The 26398-nt window shown below is 47.7% G+C and overlaps 1 protein-coding gene across 1 annotated transcript in view; it reads right to left on the bottom strand.

The window, feature by feature from the left end:
• Cfap57 (cilia and flagella associated protein 57) overlaps positions 1-26398 on the bottom strand; it is a 71212-nt gene that overhangs the window by 24640 nt on the left and 20174 nt on the right. Inside the window, exons 7-17 of the mRNA XM_027399075.2 lie at positions 25852-25991; positions 24959-25124; positions 24274-24387; positions 18755-18967; positions 16379-16552; positions 12043-12204; positions 7465-7620; positions 5708-5801; positions 4928-5118; positions 4057-4230; positions 2158-2316 (exon numbers count right to left, since the gene is read on the bottom strand). Coding sequence (XP_027254876.1) covers positions 2158-2316; positions 4057-4230; positions 4928-5118; positions 5708-5801; positions 7465-7620; positions 12043-12204; positions 16379-16552; positions 18755-18967; positions 24274-24387; positions 24959-25124; positions 25852-25991 — 1743 coding nt within the window. The remainder of the gene's footprint in view (positions 1-2157; positions 2317-4056; positions 4231-4927; positions 5119-5707; positions 5802-7464; positions 7621-12042; positions 12205-16378; positions 16553-18754; positions 18968-24273; positions 24388-24958; positions 25125-25851; positions 25992-26398) is intronic.

The following is a 26398-nucleotide window of genomic DNA, read 5'->3' as shown; positions in this document are numbered from 1 at the left end:
GGCACACGGATGACTAATGTCACAGGGCTCTGGCACACGGATGACTAATGTCACAGGGCTCTGGCACACGGATGACTAATGTCACAGGGCTCTGGCACACGGATGACTAATGTCACAGGGCTCTGGCACATGGAACCCTCTAGGGTAGAAGACACAGAGCTGTGACACTGCAGGAGGCCACAGACACCCACTTCAGTGTGATACACTGGTTCAGAGGGTGGTTACATAGGAGGCTGGGGGAGGAATGGAGGAAGGCAAGGCTTCTGCCCTATTCAGAAGTCATCCCAGAAGCCAGGGATTGGCAAGCACAGCCTCTGAACCCAACTTGACCTGCTGCCTGCTTCTGTCCATTTCGGTTGGAACACGGCCAAGTACACTTGTGTCTATTTGTGTTGTAGAATATTATTTTAAGATGTGTTACATTTGTTTACACGGTGGAATATTTGTTTAGCGATGCAAAAATGTGTTGCATTCCTTTATGTTGCATTTAACTATGTGGCACTGTGTTATTTTGCCTGTCTAAAGCACTTAATTGGTCTCATAAAGAGCTGAATGGCCAATAGCAAGGCAGGAGAAAGGATAGGCAGGGACTGCAGGCAGGGAGAATAAATGGAAGGAGAAAAAGAAAGACAGATGAGCGAGAGAAGGACTCTAGGGGCCAGCCCCCTAGCAAAACAGCAAGCCATGGAGAAAGAAGTAAAGAAAGAAATAGAGAAAGATAAAAGCCTAGAGGCAAAAGGTGGATGGGATAATTTAAGTTAAGATGGCAAGAAAGAAGGAAGGAAGGAAGAAAGAAAGAAAGAAAGAAAGAAAGAAAGAAAGAAAGGAAGAAAGAAAGAAAGGAAAAGGCTGGCTAGAAACAAGGCAAACTAAGGGCGGGCGTTCATAAGTAAGAATAAGACCCTGTGTGTGTATTTATTTGGGAGCTGGGTGGTGGACCTCAAAAGACCCAAAGAGCAATAAGTAAAAGAGAAAACAGTAACAACAACTACAACAACAACAAAAAACAACCCAATCAACTACAATTTTGTATCTGGGTGGTCTCACATGTGGTACCCGGGTTTGATTAGTTGAGACAGAGACCATATGGCCTGGAAAGCCTGAAGTAGCTATCATCTAATGGTCTAGTTTTCTGACCGCTGCTGCGGGCCATGGGAAGCTACTGAAGGCTTTTCAGTGGGAGAATAACCTAACTACACTTGGACTCTGTCAGCTGTGCTGCTGGGACCAGTCGTGGGAACTGGGAAGGCTGCTGGGCTAAGAGGGGTTATGATTTTCTGCAGTAGGAGCGCTTGGTTTCTTTCTTGTAAGTTCCCTCTTGGAGAATCTGAAGAGGGTCCTGACCCTTCTCCAAAGCCCACGCCATATACAAGACTTCCTGTACAGAAACAGCATGCAGACACTAGCTCACCGAATCCTTACAAGCTCCTATGTCCCGGGAGAAAACAGGATGGCACAGGGCCTGGTCAGCAGAGGGGCCTGTGCTGGAACCTACTTATCTAACACTGAAGCCCATGTGTGGTCACAGGAGAATTCTGTCTGGTGAGGCAAAAGATGCAGAGTGGATGGAGAGGTGGGCATGGAGTCTGGGTTTGCTCAGGAGGATAGCAAATCCTGGATGTTGTAGTGGTGTGTCCATAGAAAATATATGTGATTGTTAGCTGAGTATTCAGAACAAAAGATTCCCATCTTCCTGGGTTGCCCAGTAGTTACAGGACCAACCTTGTGGATGTCCCCTTCTGACCAGCAACAGCAATACAGTATGGACAGTGTGGCAGGTGGATTACCCTTAGACTACAAAGTGGGCCATCCTAGGATGCCTGGTTTAGTAGAAAGCAGAAATCTGGAGGCCAGGTGGCTCAGGTTCTTCTCCAAGGTCTGCCCCCTACAAACTGTGGGACCTTGGGCAGTAAATTCAGCCTCTTGGAACTTGGCTTCATGAGACACAACCCTGGGTTGCTCACGCCACGAGGTTGTTGGTAGAACTGAGTGTGATGTGTTGGCATGAATTAGCTCCATGCCAAACACGCGGCGGGCACTTCATAGATGGTTCTTCCCTCACCAAGTCAAGTGAGTGATCCCTAAGAAGCCAGGGCCCTCCAGCTCCGCCCGGGTCCCTCCGGGCAGTGGCTGGGGAGGGCAGAGCGCAGCCCTCACCTTGTCTTGAATGGTCTCGTCCCTCTCCTGGATCTCCCTCTTGAGGCCTTGGATGTCCTTCTCCAGGGACTTGATGACTCCCTGCAGCTTCATCTGCTCTGCCTTCAGGTTCTCGATGTCGTTGGTGCGCTCTTCGATTTCCTTTTGCAGGCTGCTGAACTGAAGATGTGGACAGCAGCAGTGAAGGTCCTTGGGGCCTTGGAGTTGACCCTCATCCCACCACCTCAACAGTGAATGGGGCTGGCCCTCCTCCAGAGAACTAAACCCCTCATCACTCCACATCCATGGGCTTTGGGGAGTGGATTTTGTTATTGCTGTTATTGTATTTTTTGGGGCGCGGGGGGGGGTGGTAGTGGGGGCAGCCTTTTTATAAATTGAGAAATAGTTTTTGTCCATACATGAAAATTTCTTTTTAAAAAAGATTTATTTATTTATTATATATACAGGGTTCTGCCTGCATATATGCCTGCAGGCCGGAAGAGGGCACCAGATCTCATTAGAGACATTATAGATGATGGTCGTGAGCCACCATGTGGTTGCTGGGAATTGAACTCAGGACCTCTGGAAGAGCAGCCAGTGCTCTTAACCGCTGAGCCATTTCCCCAGCCCCCCATACTTGAGATTTTCATGCTTGCACACAATGTCCTGTGGTCATATTCACCTCTCCATTACCCTCTCTTGCTTCTTGCTTCCCTCCCAGTTCTGACACACATGTCCCCTGCAAACTGTGAGACCTTCACAGATTCTTCACAGATTCACATTTAATTTCCCCTTTACTTAAAAACAACAACAACAACAAAACTGAGGCAGGGTTTCTCTGTGTAGCCTTGGCTGTTCTGGAACTCTCTTTGTAGACCAGGCTGGCCTCAAACTCAGAGATCTGCCTGCCTCCACCTCCCTAGTGAGGTGGCTGTTTCCCTCTTACTTTAAGGTGACAAACTCTTTATGTAGCCAGACTAGCTGAGAACTTGTAATCCTCCTGCCTCAGCTCCTAAGTACTGGAATTACAGGCATGGACTTATTACAGGCATGCGAAACTTATTTTGTTTGTTTCAGAGAGTGAGTTTTTGGAGACCGGGACAGTCCAGTATTTCCCAGGTCTGATGAATGATGGGAGTATGGCATAGGTCTACTGCCTGTGGGAGAGAGCAGTCTGTCTACAAATGCTTCATAGAGAAGTTTCCAAGACCACACTGACCTTGAGTGATGGTCAAGGTCACAGATGCGAGTCACCGTAGCCATGTCCAGGAAAGGAGAACCTTATTATCCTGGGAGTCACTAACAACTGTTCGATTTCTAACAGGAAGCTTTGATTCCGAGTGGGCTTGCTCTGAAATCGGCTTCTTAGAAGAAATGCTGCAACTCTGCAGGGATCTCTGAGCTGTCAGACAACTAAGTAGCTGCCTCACCTTGCCAACAAAGCATCTGACTGCCTCCCTGCTTCCATCACCTTACACTCCCCCTTCTAAGGAGGAGTCTGAGCAGGAGCTGCCCGAGCCAAGTCGTCTCCAGGCTGCCTGTCTCATCCTCAGACCTCATTTCCATTTCCAGCAGCTTCTACTTGTCCAGAAAGGAAAGCTTGGAGTTTCCTGAGCACAGGGAACCCGTGAAAGGGAAGGAAGGAAGGAAGGAGTCAGGTATGGAGGCTGAAATCCTAGCACCTGGGAGGAAGAGGCAGGGGGATCACGTGTTCCACAGTGAGATCTAAGCCAATCTGGTTAGATCCCGTCTAATGCCAGATTGTTCCCCCAAGGGGGAGGGGAAGCCCGATGTGGTCTCTTCTGAGGGTACAGCCCCTTTGTCCCAGAGGTGTGACCTGCATGTGGCCCTTTGCCCCCAGCCTCCTCTGTGATGCTTCCAGGGCCCACCCATCCTGGGTCACCGAGGGGCAGCCCACACCTTCTTCCTCATGATCCCCGTTTCTCCCTTGAGCCGAAGGTTGGATTCCTTTTCATCCCGAAGCTTCTTCTCGTACTTAGTTTTGATGTCTTGGATCTCTCTGTCTTCATCTTCTTCAATCTGCTTCTTGGTTTCTTCAAATTCCCGAAGCTGCTGTCGAACATCTTCCTGTGCCTGGCTCACAGGGAGGGAGGGAAGGAGGGAGAGAGAGTGTGGGGAGAAGGGGCTGGTGGGGCTGTGCCTGGGATGACGGGAGCACAGGAGCCTTTCTTGTGGAAGGGAAGAGGAATCGAATTACAGAAATGGAAACCGAGGCCCTGTCCTGTCTCCTGCCTGTCCACTTCCTTCCTGTCTCCCTTCTCTCCTGACCAGGTCAGGCCTCAGGGTCCACCACCTTCTCTACCTCTTACCGATACCCTACACCCTGCATGTCCTGCTGTGCCTCTACTTTTCACAAGGCACTCAGGCTTCAGACTGCTGCCCTCCTTTTTTTTTTTTTTTTTTCTTCTCCAAGACAGGGTTTCTCTGTATAGCAGCCCTGGCTGTCCTGGAACTCACTCTATAGACCAGGCTGGCCTTGAACTTAAGAGATCTGCCTGCCTCTGCCTCCTGAGTGCTGGGATTAAAGGCATGTGCCATCACATGCCTTTGGTTTTGTAAATTTGGTTACACCCCACCCCGCAAGATGAGGCTGCCTTGAGGGGGGGAACCTTGTCTTCTGTGCCCATACCGGACTCCCAGGGCACAGTGCCCTGCTGCACACAGGAGCTACCAGACAGATGGCTGAACAGCTGAGTGGCTCTAAATTACCTCCCCACCCCCAAGCCCTTTCTCTCAGAAAGGGATGCAGAGCTAGGCTCCCTGGGATCACCTCTTCTAGAAGGCTAGTTTTCTCCTGGAGTTTGGCCTCGTAGAACTCAGTCAACTCCTCCAGGGCCTGGCTCTTTGTCTCATCATTATCTCGGAGCTGTTTTTCATACTCCTCCTGCATCCTCTGCGACTTGAGCTGCAGCTCCTGGTATTTCTCATATTCCAGGAGCAGCTTCTGGTTGTTGCAGCATTCTGGAGAGAGACAGGTGGGGCTGTGTGCTGTGTGGGCCGGCAGCGCCAGCCTTGGGCACACATACCACATATGACAACCATGTTCTTTCCTGCTCCTCCCACACCAGCTGGAGCAGCCACCTCCAGATTCAAGATTCAAGGCCTGCCTAACTCATGTGATTGCCCTGTTTATATCTCACCAGGTGGCCAAGCTCCCTGCACCCAACTTTAGAAAAATCATTTCTATGAAGATACTGGTAGGAGGCATTTGAGTTCAGGATCAGGAAAATGTCCCAAGTACGCAATATGGATTTTATAATTCCATTTTATAGATGACCAAGCTGAGCCCCCAGAACACACAGCAAGGAAATGCTGAGACTGGGACTCGGACAGACTGTCAAGCTCCGAACCTGAACTTCCCACTGGCAGGTTTGTATTTTGAGGAATGGGTAAATACACAGGAGGGAAAAACCATGGTGAGTTCCAATAAAGTAGTGTATTCATAGACCAGTCACGTTCCCTGACTTCTACTGTGTCTGGGGGCCATCATTCGGATAGTTGTCCCTAAGCTGCCTGTGCCTCAGCCATGTGGCTCCCCCTTGTGGCTCACCTAGGTCTTGCAGCTCCCGTCCCTGTTTTTCCATGAGATCTTCTATGCGTTCTCGGTGAAAGATGTCCTGTTTTTCTTTCTCTGTTTTTAAAACCTGAAACAAAGAGTCGACTTTTCTCATTTGTCAAAGACACCAATAGGACAAGAGCTACTATTACTGGTGACACCTTCATTCATAAATTTTTCTCAAGCCCTTACTTGGCACAGACCTTGTTCTGCCGAGCCACAGCACAGGGCCACCTTATCCACATCCTATTTGCTCTTTTTGCACAAATTGTAAAATGATTTGTCAGAGAAGAGTTTTGGTTTGGACATGGATCAAGTATATTTTAAGGATTCATTCCAATTCAGGGATTCATTCCAATCATCTACTGCTGATAGCTGGGTGTGGTGGCCTTTAATTCCAGCGCTTAGGGGGCAGAAGCAGGCAGATCTCTGTGAGTTTGAGGCCAGCCTTCTGGTCTATACAGTTCCAGGACAGCCAGAGCTACAAAGTGAGACCCTGTTTCAGAAACCAAGCCAACCAACCAACCAACCAACCAACCAACCAACCAGCCAGCCAACCAACCAACCAACCCAACCAACCAGAAAAACCCCAACACCAGCCTCAGTTGTGTCCTTCAGGCACACTGCTGTCAGTTCAGGAGGCTCACATGTAAGCATGGACCTGAGCCAGACAGCTCCTGGCAGGCTGAGGGTGCCACCTCCGGGCTTGGCTTTGTGTTTGGCTTACGAACTGAACTAACACTTGATGCCTGGCTGAGTGAATTATAAATAAATGAGTGAATAAATTTAACAGCCAAGGGCTTTTTAACCAAACAGACCCATGAAGATAAGTTACCAGTACAACTACTCCTTGAGCCAAAAGGTAGTGAGGGGGCCAGGCAGATTTGGCATAGCATAAAGACAGGTTACCAAATTCCAGGGCCAAGCCTAATTACAAACTGTTAAGACAGATTTTACTTTTGGCAATCTAGAGATCAATACACCCGTTAGTCCCTTTCCTAGCACTCTTGATACTTCATTTTTTTAAAATGGGGTTTCCCTGGACATGAAAATAACAAGTTCTCACCATAGAGAATCTGGAAATTCCAAAAGTGTATTAGAAACAAAAGGTAAGCTACTCAGAAGAGCAGGTTTGGGGGATAATCATACCCTTACCTCTTCTCCATGCACAGTTTTACCTGGCAGTACCATTCACATGGGAAGTTTTATATTCTGTCTGTCCTGTTGACTCCTGTGTCCTATACATCTCCCCCAACAGCTGGGTGTCAAAACTGAACAGTGTGGACACCCTTAGTGTAAGGATTCAGGCATTATGCTGGCCTGCCCCTGTCACCTGGCAGAATGCGCTCAGGCAGTACCCTGGTCAGCGCACATGCAAAGGATCCCTTTAAAAGAAAGACCCCCGCCCATTTATGCTCTCTTTCATGCTCTCTTTCTCTCTCTCATTCACGCTGTTCCCCTGGGGCAGACGGGACTTTTCCTGTCTCCCTCTTCTCTTCTGTCCTCTCTCTGTCTCTGTTGTCTCTTTACCTCTTTTCTCTTTCCTTTCGGCCTCCACTTCCAGCTAATAAAACTTCTGCTCTTGTCTGCCTGGCATGTTTGTCCCCCGCCTCGGTCAACCTCTCTTGTCATGGAATCCACCAAGGTTCCCCATGGGCTTTATCGTAACACTTAGGCCACGCAGCTGGCGGAGCTCAGCAACATGGGTACTGCTTATTGCTGAGGCTTCGGGTTTAGGCTCTTAGACACACCTGGTTCTTCGTCTTTAAGGACTCCATCTCCTGGATGAACTTGTCCGTCAGCTCCTTGATCTTCTCTGAGTAGTTCATATCCTTCAGCCGAAGCTGGTACTCATTCTCCATTTTCAGTTCCTCCACACGCGTCTTCAGCTCCAACATGACCTGAGCCTTTGGGAGAAGGAAGCAGAATTAAGAGTGCTCACAGTGGGGAGAGGCTCAGAATACCTAACCCTTAGCCTGGGACCTGCTACTCTACCTTGCTTCAAATGTTAGAACTTGTCACCATTTCCCTTACGAGACAGATTATAAAATGTGCTCAGTGGCCCCACCGTGTGCCAATAGTGCTCATGTGTCTTTCAAAGTGACATAAACGTTACCGGTTCAGTGAGGCCTACTTGGACCCTCTATTTAACCCTGCTACCCTCCTGCCCCCATCTCAGCACAGAACTCTTGAGTCTCCTTTTTTTGGGGGGGGCATTTCAAGACAGGGTTTCTCTGTGCAACAGGCTGTCCTGGAACTAGCTCTTGTAGACCAAGCTGTTCTCTAACTCACAGAGATCGGATCCACCTGCCTCTGCCTCCTGAGTGCTGGGATTAAAGGCATGTGCCACCACCACCCAGCTTGACTCTCCTTCTTAACTTCATCTTATGCTCTGTTTTTTATTCCTTCAGATATTGGCACCTAGTAATTACTGAATGCTTTGCTTATTTCTTTATTCCACTGTCTTTTTCTTTCATTAGAATTTAAATTCCCCGCAGTCCGATGTCTTTGTTGGTTTTGTTCTCCGATATGTATTCCAAGAACACAGCTAAAACTTAGTAGGTACTCGAGATACTCTGCTTCCCTCTTTGGTACTTCCAATCAAACCCAGGGCCTTAGGTCAAGAGTTCTACACCGGGCTACACTGCAAACCCAAAAGATACTTGCTGAACGTCCCCATGAAACTCACAGCCTACTGAGGCAGCCAAACAAACACACATAATTATAAGTTGGGATTAAGTGCCCAATGACATGGCCACTGTCCCCACTCATGTCTTTCATGCCTGTAGCTGGCATAATCGCTATTGCTTTAACATAGGGCCCGGTTCTGCTTGGCTTCAGAGTCTAGTCGCTAGTGTTGGGTTTTATCCATTGCAACTGGTTTCCTCCAAGTTCTGTCATATGCAAGTCCCTCATTCCCTAAGAGCCAATGCTCTTAGGAGTGGGAGGACACAGGTAATTTCCTCTTGATTTCCTCCCCCACACCCCCACCTCATCTTTGCTGGTCTGTTTCCCCCATTTCCATGACAATAAGGAACACATTGCATTTGTTTCTGTACTCCTAACTGGCACCAGGTATGGACTTAGCATGGGAGGTACTGAGAGGAAGGGGGCCCGCTATGGGTCCTCAAGTGCCTTGGTGCCAATGGGAGACAGAGGGAGAGTAGTCTGAGCTTGGAGACCGTTGGGGTGTTACAGGTCATGCACAAAGTGTGGATGGGGCATAGAGGACCTCCAAAGAGCCTTGGCTAACCCCCTTAAGCTGGCTTTGGTGTTAGCAGGGCTCTGATGATGGTGTAAAGCACAGGATACATGAGAGCTGAGTGACTAGCTGGGGTGTGACTGCAGGGCTCAGGTGAGAGGTAGCAGGGCCTTGAGCTGAGGTGGGGGTGGGGGAAGCATGAAGGACTGGAAAGGCTGTAGAAAAAGATTCTAGAAAATGTGGTGCCTGCCTGGCTCTGTGGTGACGAGAGGGGGCCGTGTTGGAAGGCTCCCCAGGTGACTGATCGGCTATACCAAAGCAATGGGTTTGGCCTGTCTGGCTTCACGGTCCTGATTCCCCAGCCTCACACAGATGCAACGATACTGTCAACATTGGTAAGGTCCAGCAGGTGAATCAGTGGCCCCACGGCCTGTGTTGAACTAGTGACATATTGCTGAGAATGGTCCAGTTTTTGATGTGGGATGTTCGAGGTGCTTGCTCTCTGGCTTTTCAAATCCTGCCTCTATGATGCTGCTGCAGACTATCTTTCCAGGGTGGGAATCATGTCATGATGCTGAGACCTGTGGTCCTTCCCAGCAGTTTCCAGCCTAAGACATGCAAAAGGCCTCTGGTCTCTCTGAGTCTCTCCAGCTCTCTTCTCAGCAACACATTCTACTCATAGCTGCTAGGCACATCTTCCCAGAGGGCTCCTCTTTACCCCTTTGCGCACACTGCTTGCTCTATACGGAAGGCCTTTTGTTCTGAAAGGCTCTGTCTGTGTGGGGCTTGCTTCCTCTGATACGACCTGGCCTGGGGTGGGGTTCGCTGCATCCCTGTGACAGTGTTCTTTCATAATACTGCTGCAGCTTGCTTCCCTGGTTTGTTTTCCCTGGCTTTCCTCCCAGGCTGCAGGCTGAGGGACCCCTCTGCCTCTTTTATCTCCATAGTGTCAGTGTGCCTGTGACAGGTACACAGCAGTTGTTCCTGTTGCCAGCACAGGGATATCCATGAGCATCCAAATGACTGAGCGAGTGAGTAAATCCCTGGTTGAGAGATAGTTATTTGGAAAGTCACAGAATAGAAAGATGGAGCTGGAATTGGGGAGAATGTGGAATGTCACTGCAGGGACATAGAGAAGGTAGGAGGAGCCAGGAAAAGGTTTGCAGAGATTCATCCCAATGGACGTAAGAGAGGGAGGCAGGCTCAGGACACACACACACACACACACACACACACAGATACATACACAGAGACACACACACACACCACACACACACAGAGACACAGACACACACAGAGACACAGACACAGACACAGACACAGACACAGACACAGACACAGACACAGACACACACACACACACACACACACACACACACACACACACACACAGATACATACACAGAGACACACACACACACCACACACACACAGAGACACAGACACACACAGAGACACAGACACAGACACAGACACAGACACAGACACAGACACAGACACAGACACACACACACACACACACACACACACACACGATGTCAGAGGTCAGGGTTCAGGACTCAGGGTCAGAGTTAGCCCAGGCTGTCAGATCTTGAGCTTGTCCCTGCATCTCCTATTTGGTTTCTCTGCCTTCTGGGAAGAATGAGAAGAAAACAAGAGAGAGCAGACATATCTGTCTATCACAGGGAGGCTAGACTCTCCCTCCCTCCCTCCTCCTCCTCCTTTGCTTTTCATAGAGAAAGTTCCAGGGCACTCTGGAAGGGCTGTCCAGGAAACACCAGGGCATCTATCCTGCTGTGCCTTTGCATTCCTGTTCTGGCAGTTATGTTGTCTCTCTCCTCCCTGATCACAGCACCCCTGTCTGACTCTTCCAAACACTCATGGTAGGCTGGAGAGATGGCTCAGCTGTTAAAGGCTAGGCTCACAACCAAACACTCATGCCCAGAGCCCGGCCAACCATAGGGAGCACACTCAGATACTCAGATTTTTTCTGAGAGACAATGACAGTGTAGCCCTGGGATTCTCTGAGAGCCAGACATTCAGCTTCATTCATGAGCTGTGCCCAGGGCTCTGCACTCAGATTTCAGTAAAACATTTACTGTGTTGAACTTACAAACTCTACAAACAGGAGGCAGGTTCCCTTGGTATAGGACTGAAAGCCATCTTCAGATTCAATTTGGAATCCAAGTCTGCTCCTACTGTTTACCAGTACAGTGAGTTGGGATCCGGCACTAAATCTCTTTGAATGAGGTTGATTCAAAACCCTCGAGTCATGGAGGCGGGGGAAACAACAGGGTCTTTTTCACAGGGGCATTCAGACGTATGCATGTGAGTGTCCATGCATGCTCATGGTGTGTGTGTGTGTGTGCGTGCGTGCGTGCGTGCGTGCGTGCGTGCGTGCACGTGTGTGTGTGTGTGTGTGTGTGTGTGTGTGTGTGTGTGTGTGTGTGTGTGTGTGTGTAAGTGTGGAGCCCAGAGGTTGATGCTGGGTGTCTTCATCAGTTACTCTCAAGTTTGTGTTCTAAGACAAGGTCTCTTGTTGGACCTGGGGTTCATTAGTTCAGTCAGGTTGTCTTGCTAGTGAGCTCTAGGTCTTCTGGTCTCTTCCACCCCTAGCTCTGGGGTTCTGTACGCTGGCCTATGTGCTCAGCTGGGTTCTGGGGATCCAACCTCAGGTCTTTACACTTGACGAACTGAGTCATCTCCTCCCAGGTCACATATTTTAGAATGAGGGTTCCATGCACTAGAAATCATTATGCTTCACAGATACAACTTGGTTATGTGGTAGTTTAATCTTGTGAATGTGCCCTGGTTTTCTTTAAAGTCCCTCACTATGGTTCCCACTCTTACACTGAAGCCAGAAGAAAGCAGGGTCATGGGACTTGAACCCAGTATAAGTCAGGGTGATCACAGCGTAGAAAGACAGGCAATGTGAGGGTGAAAGCAGTCACATGGTTGCAAGCAGGTTGGCTTGCTGGCATGGATGGAGTTGTGAAGGGAGCTGTGGCAGTCTGCACCAGGCATGGGTATAGCCAGTCCTTCAGAGGACCTCAGATGCTAGCCTGATTCCCGTGAGCATGGTATGCAAAGGAATTCTGTGTTCCTCCCCATTGGACCTGGTTCTTACCTTCTCTTCCATGTCTGTTTTAGTCACGAGCACCTCTTCAGCAAAGCCCACTTCCCTCTCTCGTTTGATTCCCCGGCCATCCTTATCAAACACCCTCCAGGTGAAGAGACAGCCATCATCTGCAACAGTCAGCAGGTACTGGTCATCAAAGGTGAGCATCATCTGTGGAGGAAAAGAGACAGGAAAAGGAGAAGTTTTCTGGGGCCGTGGATGCCCAGGGAGGAGCTGGCTACTGCACAGGCTTTGGGCCATGCAACCCTGCACACTTCACTGGCCTTGCATGCTCTTTATCAGGAGAATCAGACAGAAGCACCTTGGTGCATCAGCAGACTTCTTCATTGATGGAGTGTGAGGGGGTCAGTGTTTGGAGAGAGAAAAGAACCAGCTCACTCAAAAACAAAGAATCGAAACATGAAGCTCTTATGCCATCTACCATGTAGTCAGGGATGACTTCTTGGTGCTCCCACATGTAGAGGGGGAGGTGTCGCTGAGCCTGCGCTCTTCTTCATCATGCCTCCACATGTCAGACATGTCTCTGCTTTAGTGTGGTTCTCACTATGCCAATGATGAAGAGGTACCCATGGGTAACCGCGGATCTATGGTTGTGACTGTAGGATGGTTTTGTCTCCTCTCACCTGGAATTTGTCCCTTATCATCCGAGATAGGTCCTTCACCTAGAATTTGTTTCTTGTCATCTGAGATAGGCCCCAATTGAGTTCGGGAACAGAGTGATCATTCCCCTGTGTAGGAAGCTGGTTCCTGCATCCTCCATTACAATAATAGGTGCCTGAAGACACCAAGATGTAAATTACTTCACAGGCGCTGGGTAATCTCCATTCCTTTGATCTCTGCCTATCCCGTGGCTCATTTTGGCCTGAGGAGCTGAAGCCATTCATAGGGTAACACGTCCCAGGCGGCTGGTCAGCCTTTATAAGGGATGGTTTTCTTGGTTTAGTGTCTCCACTCAGTCTCCGCTCTGGAAAGCTTATGCTCTCCCCTCACAAGATGCATTAAAGCTTGTCTGCAGAAGGATCCGAGTGTCCCGTGTATGATTTCTTGCTGGCGAGAAATACAGAGCACGCGCGGGACACCCCTGCCTCAGTGAATTTGATTTTTTTAAAATTTATTTTTAAAACAATCTTATTTTACATACCAATCCCAGTTTCCTCTCCCTCTTGTCCTCCAACTCACCCCACCATCTCCCCACCGCCCCCATCCACTCCTCAGAGAGGATGAGACCTCCCATGGGGAATCATAAAAATTTGTCACATCATTTGAGGCAGGACCTAGGCCCTCCTCTGTGTATCTAGGTTGAGAGAGTATCCCTCCATAGGGAATGGACTCCAAAAAGCCAGGTCATGCACTAGGGATAAATACTGGTTCCACTGCCAGAAGTCAGACTGCCCAAGCCCCCCAACTGACACCCATGATCAGGCAGCCTAGTTAAGTCTTGATTTTTTTGGGGGGGGTGGAGGAGGTTTCAAGACAGGGTTTCTCTGTGGCTTTGGAGGCTGTCCTGGAACTAGCTCTTGTAAACCAGGCTGGTCTCAAACTCACAGAGATCCTCCTGCCTCTGCCTCCCGAGTGCTGGGATTAAAGGCGTGTGCCACCAACACCCGGCTTCTCAGTCTTGATTTTAATGATCTTATTTTCCTGGGCTTTGGGTCCCTAGCATTGTTGCTGCCTACAAGAGCCTTTGAAAGCTGAGGTGGCTTCTTGACTCCCCCCCACCCCCCACCCCAGACTGATTTACTTTTTTTAACTTCCAGTTTTCTGCTGTGTTTGTTGACCCTGTAAGACTGAGGGCTAGCTTGTCTCAGGCACAGCCACCCAGAAAGGAAGGTCAAAGGTGAACAAGAAGGGAGCTATGTCAGTAAAGGTTCATCTGGACTCTACAAGAGCAACACATGCTCTCCACCACTGAGCCACCTCTCCAGTCTCTAAAAAAGCATTGCTTTTGAGGGACATTCAATCACATAGAAAAATTCTTACACTAATGCTAAAGTTTGAAGAAGTGGTCCTCGAAAGCATGAGCAAACAGTGTGATCTTTATTCCAGACACATGTATAATATATACGAGGGAAGATGGTGTCAGAATATGAATGATGATGCTACTATAAAGGTCTCACTTCTAACATGAACATACATTGCTTCTACACCAAAAATGATCTTACCACAAAACTTAGTAGATCTGCTGGGAAGATGGGACTATATCATCGAACTTTACTTTGGACCCACTGCCCAGGCTCTGTACAGAAATGCGCCATTTTAGAATGAAAAATCCTTCTCTAATGTGTACAGTGCCTACAGGTAAGTGTGGTAGATTGAATGAGAATGGTCCCCCATAGGCTCATATATTTGAATACTTGGTCCCCAATTGTGGACCTATTTGGGAGGGATTAGGAGGCATGATTTTATTGGAGGAGGTGTGTTACTGGGAGCAGGCTTTGAGGTTTCAAAAGGCTCATGCATTTCCCATCACTGCTCTTTGCCTCCTGGTTGTGGGTCAAGACATGAGTCTCTGTTGTTCCTTCACTCTGCCCCCGTGGATTCCAACCCTTTAAAACCATAAGTCAAACTAAACACTTCTGTTTGTAAGTTGCCTTGGTCAAGGCATTTTATCACAGCAACAGAAAGGTAACTAAGATGCCAAGTCAGTATCGAATTCAGGACATAATTAAAAATCTTTCATGTCATCCAATTTCAAATAAACGAGTCATGCGTTTTCTCAGGGTCTGGTTTTTAGGGGTCTGGGCAATCACAGACATCCCCCATGAATGACTTTTATTTTCCTATTGGTTCTGATTTATTGGCATCCATTTTTCATGCCTGAGAACTCTTTTTCATTCACTTTTTGTTATGGCAAAATATATACACTGTAAAATTTACCACCCTAACCATTTTTTGGTGTACAGTTTATGCCTGACACACCTGTGAATCTGTGTAGTCATCACCACCATTTATCCATCATTGTTTTGTCCTTTAAAACTAAACCTGTGGTCGGCAGCTGGGTGTTGGTGGTACATACCTTTAATCCCTATTCAGGAGGCAGAGACAGGTGGATCTCTGTGAATTTGAGGCCAGCCTGGTCTACAGAGTTACTTTCAGGACAGCCAGGGCTACACAGAGAAACCCTGTTTTGGAAAACAAAACAAAAAAAAAAACCCAAACAAATCTAGAACTGCACAAATGAAACAATAATTCCCCTTTTGCCCTCCACCCCCAGAGGGGTGTAGAACGACAGCCACTTTCTACTCTCTATCACTTCTGATTAATCTTAAGTATCTAAAAGTATGAATCATAGTTTGGGTGAATCACAGATGGGGATAACCCCAATTCACCATTCCACACACTCAAACCCCTTGACAGTGAGCAGTGGTGCACTGTGGAAAGAACCCAAAGGCCTCAGAGTTGACAGAGCTATGAGGACCAGAACCAATCCCTAGGGAAAAATCCAGAGTGGAAACATCTCACTCAGCAGCGGAGACCCTTCAGATGCCAGATCACTGTCTGCTCTAGCTCTAGGTAGGGGAACCAAAAATCATATGTCATAAACACCATTGTCCAGAAAAATTGAAAAAGCCCTGCAGGGCCCAGAGTCCTGTTCCCACAGTGGGTAGAATGACACTGTGTCTGCCTATTTGGGATTAGCTTGTTTTATGTAGTGCAGTTTTCTTAAAACCCGTCCATGGTGTAGCATAGTGCAGAGTTCCCTTTCAAGACTGTGACTCCATTGTGTGTGTGAAACACATTTGCTTACCCACCCATCTGCCACTGGACACAGGCTGTTTTCTTATTTAGCACCTTTTCCCTTTCCTGCATTATGACTTGAGCCATTTATCTATTAAACATAGGCATTACTTTGCAAGAAGAGGGAATGGGACTATTTACAAAAACATGCCTATGTTATTGTTCCCAGGTGTAGCCTTTGTATCATACTGTCAGGGTAGGGTCTATTCTCTTGGGGGTATGACTTCCTTTTGTCTGGGATCAGCAGGCATCTGAGAGTTATTAGTAGCTAAAACTCACTGCAGCTTGGAAATATGATGGCAACCTAGTTGGGACACCTGCAGTACCCATACAAGGGTTTATTATTGGGTGTAATTTTGTGTCAAATGATCTTTAGGTGTGGCTCTGATTACTTCCTAGGATAAATTCCTAGTTGTTGCAACATGGGTATGACTATCCAGCCAACAGGAGTCCGGTGCATTGGTGACAGATGAATAAATAGAGAGAGTAGGAGTGAGGAGAAACAAGCAACACTGAGGAGTTGCCAGGGTCTGAAGGTCTATGAGGCAGAGCCTGGGCTGGGACTTGGTGGGGAGCCACCTCTCACCTTGTTGATGGGACCAGCATGAGCCTGGTACTCATTGAATTCCTTCTGCAAAGGCAGTGGGTACTTCATGGCACGGATAGTTCCCACTGAAGTGCCCACAAACATCATGCGCCCCGAATGTGAGATGGTGATGGCCGTGTAGACGACGTCAAATGCTGATATCTCTCGAAGGATCTGGAACACAGGCAGGTCTCTTAAGTGGGAGGGCATGAGCTGTGTCTCCAGTGTCCCAGTATCGTCTTTGGGGTGGGAATTCTATTCACTTTTCCCCCCTGTTCCTTACAGTATTTGGTATAGTGTCCAGCACATAAAAGACCCAAACCAAATACTTCTTAGTTCCTCCTCCTCCTTCTCCTCCTCCTCCTCCTCTTCCTTCTCATCATCATCACTGTGGTGCTGGGATTGCAACTCAGGCCTCACATGTGCTAGGCAAGCTCTCCACCACTCAGCTGCCTTCCCAGTTCAGAGGTTCTAATTGTTATTATTATTATTATTATTATTATTATTATTATTATTATTATTATTTTGAGACAAGATCTCACCATGTATCATGGAACTTAGTAGATAGAGCAGGCTGGCCTCACAGAGACCCATTTGCTTCTTCCCATATGCTGTGCAACTGTGCCCATTTGGAGTTCTCCAGTCTTGTGGTGTGTGTGTGTGTGTGTGTGTGTGTGTGTGTGTGTGTGTGTGTGTGTATGTGTGTGTGTTCACACCAATGTGAGTACATGGAGGCCAGCATGACATCAGCCATCCTATTCTTTCACTCTGTTGTATGCCTTTGAGACAGAGTCTCTTCACTGACCCTGGAGCTGGACAGATGACCAGCAAGCCCTGATGATACTTTTCTCTCTGTCTTGTCCCCACCTGTCTAGCACTGGGGGTACAGATACACATTGGCCACATCTAGGTGCTGGGACCTCAACTCAAGTCTTCACTCTTACACAAAAAGTGCTCTTACCCACTGAGCTGTCTCTCTAACTCTGGTTTCTTGACTTATACCCAGGTGTGGGTGTTAGGAACAATACAAATGGAATGGTCATAAATCCTAGGGTACCATGTACAAACACTGTCTTACATCCTTTACCTGTTCCAACCCATCTGGTCTTCCCATAAACCCTGAGGAAGTTACAGTTACATTTAAGACAATCAGAAGATGAGTCACTGAGGCAGGAAGTAACTCCCCTCAACCCATAAGTGTGGTCAGTGGCAGCCAGATTCCACTTTTAGCTCTTGACTGCAATGCTGTCAACACACCTCGGAGTTGGAGCAAGATGAGAATCATAAATTTATGCAGGAAGCATTTACTAATGTCCAAACTGTGCTCTCAGGGAACTCATTCATTCCTTCATGCATGACTGCTTTTTTCACCCACCCCACTCACCTATCCACACATTTTGATGATTATGTGTGTGGGGCGGGGTGGGGTCAGGCAGTGCACCAGTTAGTAGGGATGTCAAGGGGGAGGGGACATAGCCCTGCCATGGGGGAGCATTATTCTGGTATAGCTTTGTACAAGCTGCCTAAGAACCAGGATCAGGTCTCTGGGAGTACAAAGGAGAGTTGCCCTGTGTTCACTAAGCTGTCCAAACCGGTCTCAGGTTCATTTCTTGCTGTGGTAGAGCCATGAGCCCCCTCCCACATCCAAGGCACCAGCCCATGACAGAAGCTGCAGAAAACCTAAGGAGCCAGAGATGAGCTGCTGCCAGGCTGGAGGAGGGCATAAGCCACATCTTTATACAGGGTTCACATTGAGTTCTTCTCCCCGCCCTTATGTCCAGGGGCCAAACGTGGTAATATAAAAATCAAGAGGTTAGAGACTTTGAAAGAACACAGTGACAAGCCTGGGTGATGAGATCTAACTATAGCAGTGGCTTATCTCAGATAAGTGCAGAGCAAGGGCAAAAGCTCAGTTTAATTGAAAATCAAATTTTAATTAAATCTGTGCATGTGCAAAATGGTATCTGTAGCGGTGGTGGCGGTGTATGGAGATCAGAGGACAGCCTGTGGGAACTGGCTCTCACTTCCACTATGTGGTCTCAGGGGTCCACCTCAGCTTGTCAGGCTTGTGTGCATGCGCCTTTACTAGGCGAGCCATCTTGGTGGCCCAAGAGTGTTTTAGAGGTGTTGTTGATTTCTGTGTGTGGAGTAAATGGGAAGTTACAGATGGCAGGCAAAAATGGAAAGGGCAAGGGGACCCACAGCTTGATCCATTCAGGAGGATCAGGGAGTGATGAGCTGAGCAGACCCAAAAGAGAACATAGCAGGCACTGTCCCGTGAAGGAGGGTCCTCTCTCTCGTGCGTCCTATCAGAAGCCATGGAGCCTGTCTTCTGCAACACTGTGGAGCAGCCAGAGAGGGGGAGGGTGGACTCACCAAAGAATCTGAAATCTCCTTGAGAGTCTGGTCTGATCCGACAGCGAAGATAATTTTGGCATCAGGAGAGACAGCAACAGAATTGTAGCTACAGGACTTGAGGACACATTCGGTCTCCCTCTTCCCCGTGGACAGATTCCATTCGTACACAGCACCATCTGTCCCAGCAGAAATCAGCCTGCTGTCATCGAAGTTCCATGCAATTGAACGAATCTGCAAAGGATGCAGACACAACTGGGTGAGAAGAGTGTGCACACATGCACACACACACACGCACACACACACAGAGGAGATAAACCTGGGGGCTCTATTACACTAAGGCAGTATGTGCTTGGTAGAGGTCTGTCTCCAAGCACAAAACATGGTTTCTTGGCCACATTAATATTCTGTTTTCTAAGATGCAAACGTTGTACGATGCTGAAAACAATGCACTCCCACTCCCTTTTGCTTTATGAGTGCAGACTGACTTACTGTAAGGTAACTTTATCTTATGTGAGTGCATGGCTTGGCTGTTGTTACAAGTATCTGCAGAGGTCAGAAGAGGATGTCAGGTCCCCTGGAACTAGCTGGACTTATGGATGGCTGTGAGCCACCACTCGGGTGCTGGGAAATGAACCTAGGTCTTCAGCAAGAGCAACAAGTGCTCTTAACTGCTAAGTTATCTCTCCAGTCCCCTTTGAGAGCCCTTTTTAGTTTTGAAATATTCCCAGGAAACTGCAAACAATAGCTCTGACAGTGAACCTGTAGAATGGCAGATTAGGATATCAGCTAGTTTCCCCAGCGGCCCAAGTTAACTGGTAAAAATAATTAGAACCACCACTTAGGGCTGGAGGCACAACTCAGTTGGTAAATGGCTCACCATGCAACCATGAGGACCTGCTTACATTAAAAAAAAAAAAAACCAAACCATAAAACAAACAACCCCCCCCCCCAAAAGATGCCAGGCTTGATGGTACACACTTGTGACTGCAGAGACAGGTGGATCCTTGGTGCTTGCTGGCTAGCCTAACCTACTAAGTGGGTTCCAGGCTAGTCAGAGAACCCATTTTAAAACAAGCAAGCAAGCAAGCAAGCAAGCAAAGCAAGCAAATAAACCATACGTGCACATGAGCACCAGTCAGAGTCCTCGGGAACTTGTTTGAAGGGCATGGGACGATGGAGAAACATTCATCCAAGAAAATCTCCCCAATCTCTGCAAGAGGAGCCTGTGGTGTCTGTGCCCCTGGAAAGCCACGGCTGTGTACTCTGGCAGCAGCTGCCAAGGTGACACGCCACCTCCAGTCTTCAGTACAGTGTCATCCTGGGAAGGAAAGGCTGCTGACATCTGCTATTCCCTCGACGCAGAGGCCCGACAGACATGCCTGGTTCCCTTCCCCCAGCCAGTCTCACTGGGAGCAGCTTCAGTCCGCGTGCAGATAGGTCAAGAGCAATAGTACCTCACTGCTGATGCCCCAGTGTGCTCATGGGTGGAGATTCCCCACTATGAGGGCCAGGGGAAGGTGAGGGGTTCCTGTCACCCTATCCCTGCCCTGCAATTTCCACTCAAAGTGGGGTTGCCACTGCTGGGAAAGCAGGTTCAGGGTGTGGTGGTGTAAGTAAGGGCTTTGCATCAGGGGAAGACAGTCACTGAGACAGAGCACTGTGTGGCAGCCAGGGACTGACTTTATTTGCAACAGAATCTGGAGACCTCTGTGCTTCTGGGCACATCTGAAACAATGGAGAGCTTGGTGAGAGATCAAAGAGGAGGCTGGTAGCTGTGATGTAAGGAAAAAACAGCAGAGTAGCACAATTTCAGTAGAGAGATCTTGCCAAAGAGATGGTGGAAATTCACTAGGGGCTACAAGGCTGTGTGCCTGCGGTAGGGTGCATCCATTGGGCAGCAATGGAAGCAGGATGTGGGAAACATGGAAGCCATTTTCTAAGCTATGTGAAGACCCACTGACTCAGGTGGAAGTCTCTCTGGTACAAGAGGCTTTCACACAACAGCCAACCACACACTGGACAGTGAGTTCTGTTGACTGCAGGAATCCAGGCTTGACATGTAAAAACACGCTCACTCTTGGCAGCATGGAAGACTGTCTTCCTGACTAAGGCTGTGCCTTCTCAGGTAGAACCTGAGAGGACACATCCAAACTACCCATCTCTGCAGACTGTGGAGCAAAAATCTCATGGCCTAAGGCAGTTTCCAAGCCCCCCACAAACCTAGTAGTAAAGACTAAAAATTTAAGAAGCTAAGTGGGATGATGGGAAATCTAGGTAGGTTTATGGGAAATCTGTGATTAGTAAGTACCTTAGGCCATCCACGGGCAAACCAAAGGCTAAAACCCAAAAAGGAAAAGGGACATTAAAAGCTGCACACTGCATAGGAAAAAGGCTTTACAGAATTAGTTCCTCCATTGAGCAAATAAGCTGTTAGTCATCCTACCAGCTAACCTGCCCACTACTAGCTCTCAGAAATATAGATCTAGAGTTGCTGTAGGGCAGTGCCTAAAATAGCCAGCCAACAAAAAATTAGGAAACATAAGAAACAAACCAACAAATCCCTCAAAAATACTGTGCCCCAAAAGGAGATGACAGAAGTGAGCAGGAGGCAAAAGAAAGTGTCTTGGAAGGTGCTCAGCTGATTCAGCAAAGACTTGGAAGCAGCTGATGTAAACACGTCCAAAGGAGTACAGAAGCCACGCTTGAGGAGTTAAAACAAGCGATGACTCGGCTCATCAAGTTAGCAACACTAAAGGGAGAGAACATTTTTAGAAACTAATGGATACCCTGGGGTTAAAGTGTAATTGCCAAAATGAAAACGTCACTAGAGGGGCTCAAGGGTAGATCTGAGCAAGGGACCATGACGACAGATCAAAGGGTAGGGGGCGGACCCTGAGGACAGATCAAAAGCAATCATGCAATCTGAAAAATAGAGATGTTTAAGAAAAGCTAACAGAGTCCAAGAGCGACGACCCTTATGCACACCAGCAAATGTGGGTTGGGAGTACTGGGAGGAGAGAGAAGAGCATCAGGAAAAATTTACATATAAGTATGTAATGCTGAAAGCAGTCAAAACCTGTTGAAAAACAAGAATGCACTCATCCAAGGACGATAGTACATTTCAAACTGGAGAACCACAAAGAGACTGACATCCAGACATACCACAGTCAAAACACTGCCAGCCAAAGACATGACAACCTAAGAGAAAGCCAACTGGTCCACACTAGGAGCAGCCCAAGCTTGCCATGTGGCTTCTGTCAGACCACCAGGAAGGAGACACAGACACAGTGGGAGGCTGTCCAAAGCACTGAGATTAACAACAAGAACCACTGCCTTCATGTCTAGCAAAACTAAATTTCCATTTTAGATATGAAGGGTACATTAACGAATCCCCAGAAAAACACAAACTGGAGAACTGACTGAACGAACACCTGCCTTTCAAGAAATGCCAAAAGGAAGTTCTTTAGACAAAAGGCAGTTGATCTCTGACAACAAGATGACATCACACCAAGGAAAACACAGTTGGTAATTTCATAAGCCACCAAGAGACAGTGATCCCACGTCACATTTTCTTTACTCTCTAACCTATGGAAAGTTCATATTACAATTTTTACAATTATACTCATCTGTTTTTCTTTCAGCTTCTTTAAAAGACACAATAAAGTTAGATAAATTAGTAATCAAAACAGTGTATTGTAAGTCAGGTGTGGTAGCACACATCTTTAATTCCGGCACTCCAGAGACAGAGGGGGGTGGATCTCTGTGAGTTTGGGGCCAGCTTGGTCTACATAGTAAGCTCCAGGCTAGCCAGGGCTATATAAGACCCTGTCTCAAAATCAGCCAACCAGCCAACCACCACAATGTACTACAGGATATGTACTGGAAATAAGATACAGGACTGATGGTGGGCGTTGGTGGCACGCTCCTTTAATCCCAGCACTCTCGAGGCAGAGGCAGGCGGATCTCTGTGAGTTTGAGGCCAGCCTGATCTACAGAGTGAGTGCCAGGACAAGCTCCAAAGCTACACAGAGAAACCTTGTCACAAAACAAAACAAAACAAAACAAAACAAAACAGATACAAGGCTGACAAGATTGACTTTAAAAAAATAAAATACAGGGCTGGTAGATGGCTTAGGGGGTAATCCTGCTTGATGTCAGCTCAGACAGCTTGAGTTTGATCCCAGGGACATGACAGAAGGAGAGAACTGACCCTTCAGATCAGATTTCCACACTCCCTCTCTCTCTCTCTCTCTCTCTCTCTCTCTCTCTCTCTCTCTCTTCTCTCTCTCTCTCTCTCTTTCTCTCTCTCTCTCTGTCTCTCTCTATCTCTCTCTCCCTCCCTATAAACAAAAATAAATAAAATACATATAATACAGCAAAGAGTAGAACTGAATGGGCCCTTGTGTGACATTTCACTGGAGCTAAGTCTAATAATATTTGAGGTGGAAGCATTTATTTTTGAAGCTGTTTTCCTCATCTAGCCAGTTAATACAGCAGATTACACAGGTGGGTTTCCTATGTCAAACCAGCATCGCATTCTAAGGAAAAACCCTGCTGGGTCACAATGTGTAGCAACTGCATGCTTCTAGGTTTCGGTGTTCCGCTGTCTTGAGATTGTTCAGTCTGTGCTCACAAAGAGTGTAGATCTGCAGTGTCTTTTCTTCTTTTGGATTACATTGTCTGATCTTTGGGTTAGATAATATTGGCCTTGAAAATGACTTAACAGGTGTTACATTTCTGTTGTGGGGATAAATTATACAGAATTGGCCTTAAGTCTCCTTTCAGTGCATAGAATGCCTACTTCTACCTCTCTTGGATCTGCCTATCTCTTCCTGCATTAAAAATTTACAGCAGTGCCTCTAATTTCAGTTGAACCACAGATTCATCCCAGGCTTTCCTCTCTCCACATTTGTCGACCTGGCTCCTATAATCTTTAACATTTGCTTTTCCTGCTTTTTTCTGTAAATAGCCAATCTCCTGACCCAATGGCTCCTGTTGGTGAAAATGGCCAGTCCCACATAAGTCAGTGCCCTCTTCCATCTTAACCCTGTCTTCACCTCTAAAAGATACACATTAGTTGTTAATGGACTCCATAAAAGGTTACCAAGGAAGACGCAGTGTGAAATTGGAAGATCTACAAGGGTCTATGCATTGGGGGGCTCTGCGAACCTCTCCAATCTTAGTTCACCTGTGCGTCAGCCTGATACCCATGTCCCATCTCCCCAAACTCTTCAATGTCTCCGACACTCCCTGCCATCTGTTGGTGGGGTGGTGTGTATTCTCATATGCAATGGTTACCACCACCAGCTCTGTCCGGGTGACCCTTCCTCACTGCCCCCAGGACCAAGCGTTTGCAAACATCACAGCCTAAATTAAGCCCCACCCCCTTCAGCAACCTGCAAGCTTTTCTTTCATTGAACCATTGCAATTTGTCTTTGCAGGTGTTTTGTGAGCCCTGTCAGGAAAGGAGTCTCCTTTGGCTAGCACAGTACATGTCTCAGGCTCCTTGTTACCCTGGCCACTGGCCACTGACTTACCTTCCCTGTGTGGCCTTTCAAGTTGCCGACGTTCTCCAGGCTCGTGGTGGTGAAAATGTGAATCACATTTCCATTGACTGCAGCAAAGAGGTGACCTCCATTGCTAAAGGAACACTGCAAGGAGGGAGGAAGCAGGAAAGAGGGGAGCATCTGAGTGGGTGGGGGTGGGGGTGGGGGTGGGGGTGGGGAAGGGCTGTTTCCAGACACCATCAACAATCCTGTAGTTCATCATGCCAATATCATGATGCTGCTGTGCCTAACTAGTCATTACACTGCTCCTATCACAGAGCCTCATGGTGTCTGCAGAAACACTGTTTCAGGCTGAGGAGGTGACGCTTTACCATGGCCATCTTGCTTCTTCAAGCCACCCAAGGGAAAGCTGATGGGTTATAACTGCATCTCACTGGCATCTCACTGTTGACACTGTTTCCCTGGCTCCTCCCAATCTCCACTTTTACCCTCCAGCTGGGAGCTCATCTTGGGATTCGCTAATCTTAATTAAGATGCCCATCCGTGTCACAGATGGAATCCCACAAGGCTTCAGGTCCAGCCAAATGATTTTGGCGGGTGTGGAAAAGCATGAATGGAACCAACCATGCACCTCTCCAGTCTGGTGAGAGAGCACTGGATGGTGTTTGAAGTCTCCGAAGCACTGTAAGACAGACTTCGGTCCTGAGGTCTTTACCTCTTTGCATCCTCTGACAGAATATTCCTTGAAAGCGCGGATGTCATCAATTAGCAGATTCATAAGGCGGAGTTTGTCAGCAAACCCCACCACAATGAAGTGTCCAGAGGGGTGAAGGGTGATGGTGTAGGCTTCTTCTTGGTATTCCTTAAACAGCTCCAGTGTGCTGCGAGAAAGGCCAGTTACTGAGTTACGAGCTGAATCCTAACCCCCTCAAGTCCTCCACTTTATTTGTTTTTTGTGTATCTGAGCTATTTCATTGCTTGCAATTACTGTTTTCTGGATTCTGGTTGCTAAAAGAAAATGCTGGACATGGAGTACAGCCAACAGGGAAACCAATCAAAATACCATCTAGTAATGAACACACAGCCCAGCTGAGAGTCCAAGAATTAAAAGGAGTATACAGGTAATTTCTTCCAGCAGCCCCCTTGTACACGAGTAAAGAAGAATTTGATGCAGTCTGGGCTTGGAGATCCTATCATTGGTAGGGAGCTAGGGGTGGCTGGGGCAGTGAGGAGGAAAAGAGGAGGAGCCAAAGGTCTAGAGAGATCCCTGCAGCAAGAGGAATTGGGGAAAGGAGAGGGACAGAAGAGCTGGAGGGACAGAGGCATTCATGGACGAAGATGTGCTATTGTAGAGTGCTTACCTCCATGTCCCTGGGGTCTAGTATAGTGTCTGCCATACAGTGAACATTTAATAAGCTAGAGAGTAATTTTCTAGCCCATGCAAGATTGGCAGACAGCTGACTAATTTGGCTTTTAGAAAAAGGCTTTTTCAGTTGAAAGCTTCTAGGTTGCTGATTGTAAACCTCTCTAATTAAAACGCTCTGCATAAACAGGCCTACTGATTGACATTTTGTACACACGGCAGCAGCAGAGCCTTTCCCTGCTTACTTTGATTCGTAATTCCAGATTCGGATGGAGTGATCCAGAGAACAGGTGGCAATGAGGGGTTTGCGGATGCAGGTAGAGAGGCCAGTGATGGACGCTGAGTGCAACGGGTACATCAGGTACTCGAAATGGGCAGGCTCTCCCTGGAGAAACCACACAGAATGAGATCCAGCAGGGTGAGCAGCAGGCTGCCTGTGTCCTTCAGTGTGAATTAGTACCCGGGAACTTCAGGTAGCCTGTGCACACAGAAATCATGCTAAGGCAAATTGTTGCAATGTTACATGTGGCTTTCCTAAGACACTGTTATTTTAAAATGTTGGCAAGGCCATGGAGACCTACAAGGAGAACCTATTTCTGCCCATTTTTTTCCTAAACCAGTATACTCTCTCTAACTACATTCTAGGTACTGATCCTTACACCCACAGGTAAGTGCGGCTCTCACCTGCCCTCAAAGAACCTTCTATGTTTGCAGACAAAGGAGAGCATTACAGAAACCCACAATGGTCAAAATGTGGAGAATAACCAAGCATGGTATGACCCCTTTCAACTA

This window comes from Cricetulus griseus, chromosome 2, assembly GCF_003668045.3.
Source record: "Cricetulus griseus strain 17A/GY chromosome 2, alternate assembly CriGri-PICRH-1.0, whole genome shotgun sequence".
NCBI classification, from domain to species: domain Eukaryota; kingdom Metazoa; phylum Chordata; class Mammalia; order Rodentia; family Cricetidae; genus Cricetulus; species Cricetulus griseus.
Note: the sequence above shows the minus strand (reverse complement) of the source record. Positions and strands in the feature narration are given on the sequence as shown.